The sequence below is a fragment of the Austrofundulus limnaeus genome, unplaced genomic scaffold (genome assembly GCF_001266775.1).
Source record: "Austrofundulus limnaeus strain Quisiro unplaced genomic scaffold, Austrofundulus_limnaeus-1.0 Scaffold502, whole genome shotgun sequence".
NCBI lineage: Eukaryota > Metazoa > Chordata > Actinopteri > Cyprinodontiformes > Rivulidae > Austrofundulus > Austrofundulus limnaeus.
In genome coordinates, this window is record NW_013952904.1 from 333218 (window position 1) to 335583 (window position 2366).

Sequence of the window (2366 nt, forward strand, 5' to 3'; positions counted from 1 at the left end):
CAAAGGCTGAAAAATGTTGAAGTCTGTATGAAATTGGAGATAGTTTGAGGATTAAATTTTTTATGCTTTTTAAGCTCAAAAAAGGGAGATCGTATTATACATGAGATCATATTATACACGAATAAATACGGTAATTCAAAAGTGAAATAAAAACAATCATAAATCATAAACGTGATGTCCTGAATGAACAGTTTGACACTAAATGTGCTGAGGTCTGTTGTATTTGTTGTCTGAATTCGGATGTTGTTTCTTTTCTTCCTCTATTTGTGTTTCCAACAGACGGTGACGCCTTTGAGCAGCCCGTCGTTGGTACCGAGCCCAGTTCCGGTAACCATCAGTGGTCGTCTCTGAAGGGCTCGTCCAGTCCTCCAGCAGCCAGGGAGGACGACCGCGASCGTGCCAAGTCCCTCCCAGCCTACGGTCGGTGCTCTCACATCTCCTTTCTAAAGTTCATGCTTATTTAATTTGACCAAATGTCTTTTTTTTTCCCTGTTTTTCCAGTGAGATCTCCGTCTCAGACAGAGGCAGAGCTCAGTCCAGCTGAGGGAGAGATTCCTTCTCTGACCTCTGACCTCAAGTCTAACAACAAATCTGAGGATGAGTCCAGTGAGGACACTCCTTCAATGTGATTCCAGCGAGACGCCTGCTGTTTTTCTTTTTAATCCTGTTTTACTGACACTTCTGCTCCCACCAACATTAAGAAGGTCAAAACCATCTGCAGAAGAAAAGAGGCATGACTTTTCTGTTTTAGGTTCATAACCTGTACAAATACATATGTATTTTTGCACCCATTCTGCTGTTTTTGTGAACTTGATGTTTGACCAAAACTGTATCATTAGCATCTCTGTTCAGATCCATAAGGAGCCCATCAGATGGGTTTGATCTGTGTTTTCTGTTTAAACATGTCCATGTATGAATCTCATTTTGTCCAAAGAACTGAGGAGGATGAACCTGACGGGTTGTCCTSTCAGACTGAAGCTGCTCTCTGCTGGTACGGCGTTAGCAGCGATTTGGTCRTCTGCACCAGCAGAACAGCTCAAAATCTTTATTTTATTTTATTTTTTTATGCAAGCTCATCATATTAAAAAAAGAAAAACTAGTATTTGTTCAAAATGGACAATGCACATTAATTCGAGTGACTTTACTTTAGCCATTAATGCTAATTTTCATCTGCAATTTCTAGCAGTTTGATGGTAAAACTCATAAACAAAAACATGAGATTAAATGAAAACAAGTGGAATAAAGTGAAATAGGAAATATTTATATATACATTAATAGTGGTTAAGAAAGTTGGTGGTAAACTAAGACGAAATTAAGTTTTCTTTAAAGTTGGTTAAAACACTTAAACATGATAACAAAGTGATGCTAAACATCAGGGGCAGCTGGGAGGCTTCCTTTCCTTTAGCCCAGATTTAAATACTTCATGCTCTACCCAAAGAAAAAATATCTAGATTATTTAATAGTCTAGTACTTTTAAATAAAAAAATAGTTTTTTTTTGTTTTTTGTCATGACAAACAGTTTGACTTCAGTCCTGCCACAGACTCACAAACGTTCCCTGTTAAAACACCAAGTTAGTCTAAATCTAAATGCTCCCAGTCTCATAGCTGTTGTATTACAGTGTCCTTCATGTACTGCTGCACTTAAAAATGTATTATATATCAGTGTAAATATTTATTAACATCTGTTTGTGCTTCTGTTTATAGAATAAATGAGGGGTTTATCAGTTTCATGCGGAAATTATGATGTGATTATTATACTGGTGATGGTTTATTGGGAGATTTTTTTCTTATTGTTTTATTTTTATTCAGTTTAAAGTGGATTTTATTGTTTGTCAGTCGTTTTGTTTGCCTGGAAATGTGACCACAAGCTGTCAGATATGTTTGTATGTTTATACCAAAGCATCTGTTCGGTTTCTACCAATAAACTGAGTTAAAATTGAGAGTTTTTTTTTTTTTTAAACCCTCCTGTTTTAGTTTCTGCGCTGCCCTCCCCTCGTATAAAAGAAGCCGAGTGTTTTAGGCTCAGTCCAGAGGAAGTCTGGGGCAGCAGGTTTTACTGAGGAGGATTACACGTTCTATCTGCAGGGAGACAAAGAGAGCTCTGAAGGTTTTATTTTTTAAAGTTATTTTGTTTTCATCAACGTGACGTTTGGACTGCAGCAGCATGGACAGCCCCCTGGACCGACTCGACGCTGCGAGTTTCTTACAGATCTGGCAACATTTTGACAAAGATGGTACAAAATTAAGATTTTTAATGCATCTTCAGTTAGTCTAATAAGTTAAAATAATATTTTAACATTTTAAAAGCTTATAGAAAAAACTTTTAACATCAACTACCAGCATTTTAAAGACTTAAAACATAATTC

The 2366-nt window shown here is 36.8% G+C and overlaps 1 protein-coding gene across 1 annotated transcript in view; it reads left to right on the forward strand.

Annotated features, from left to right (window-relative positions):
* Nucleotides 1–1940, forward strand: part of LOC106530239 (leucine-rich repeat-containing protein 16A) — a gene marked incomplete in the record, with an annotated part of 37837 nt that extends 35897 nt beyond the window's left edge. The window contains 2 exon segments of the mRNA XM_014025821.1: nt 280–420; nt 502–1940. Of these exon segments, the coding sequence (XP_013881275.1) occupies nt 280–420; nt 502–629 (269 nt within the window).
* Between the last annotated feature and the right edge of the window lie 426 nt (nt 1941–2366).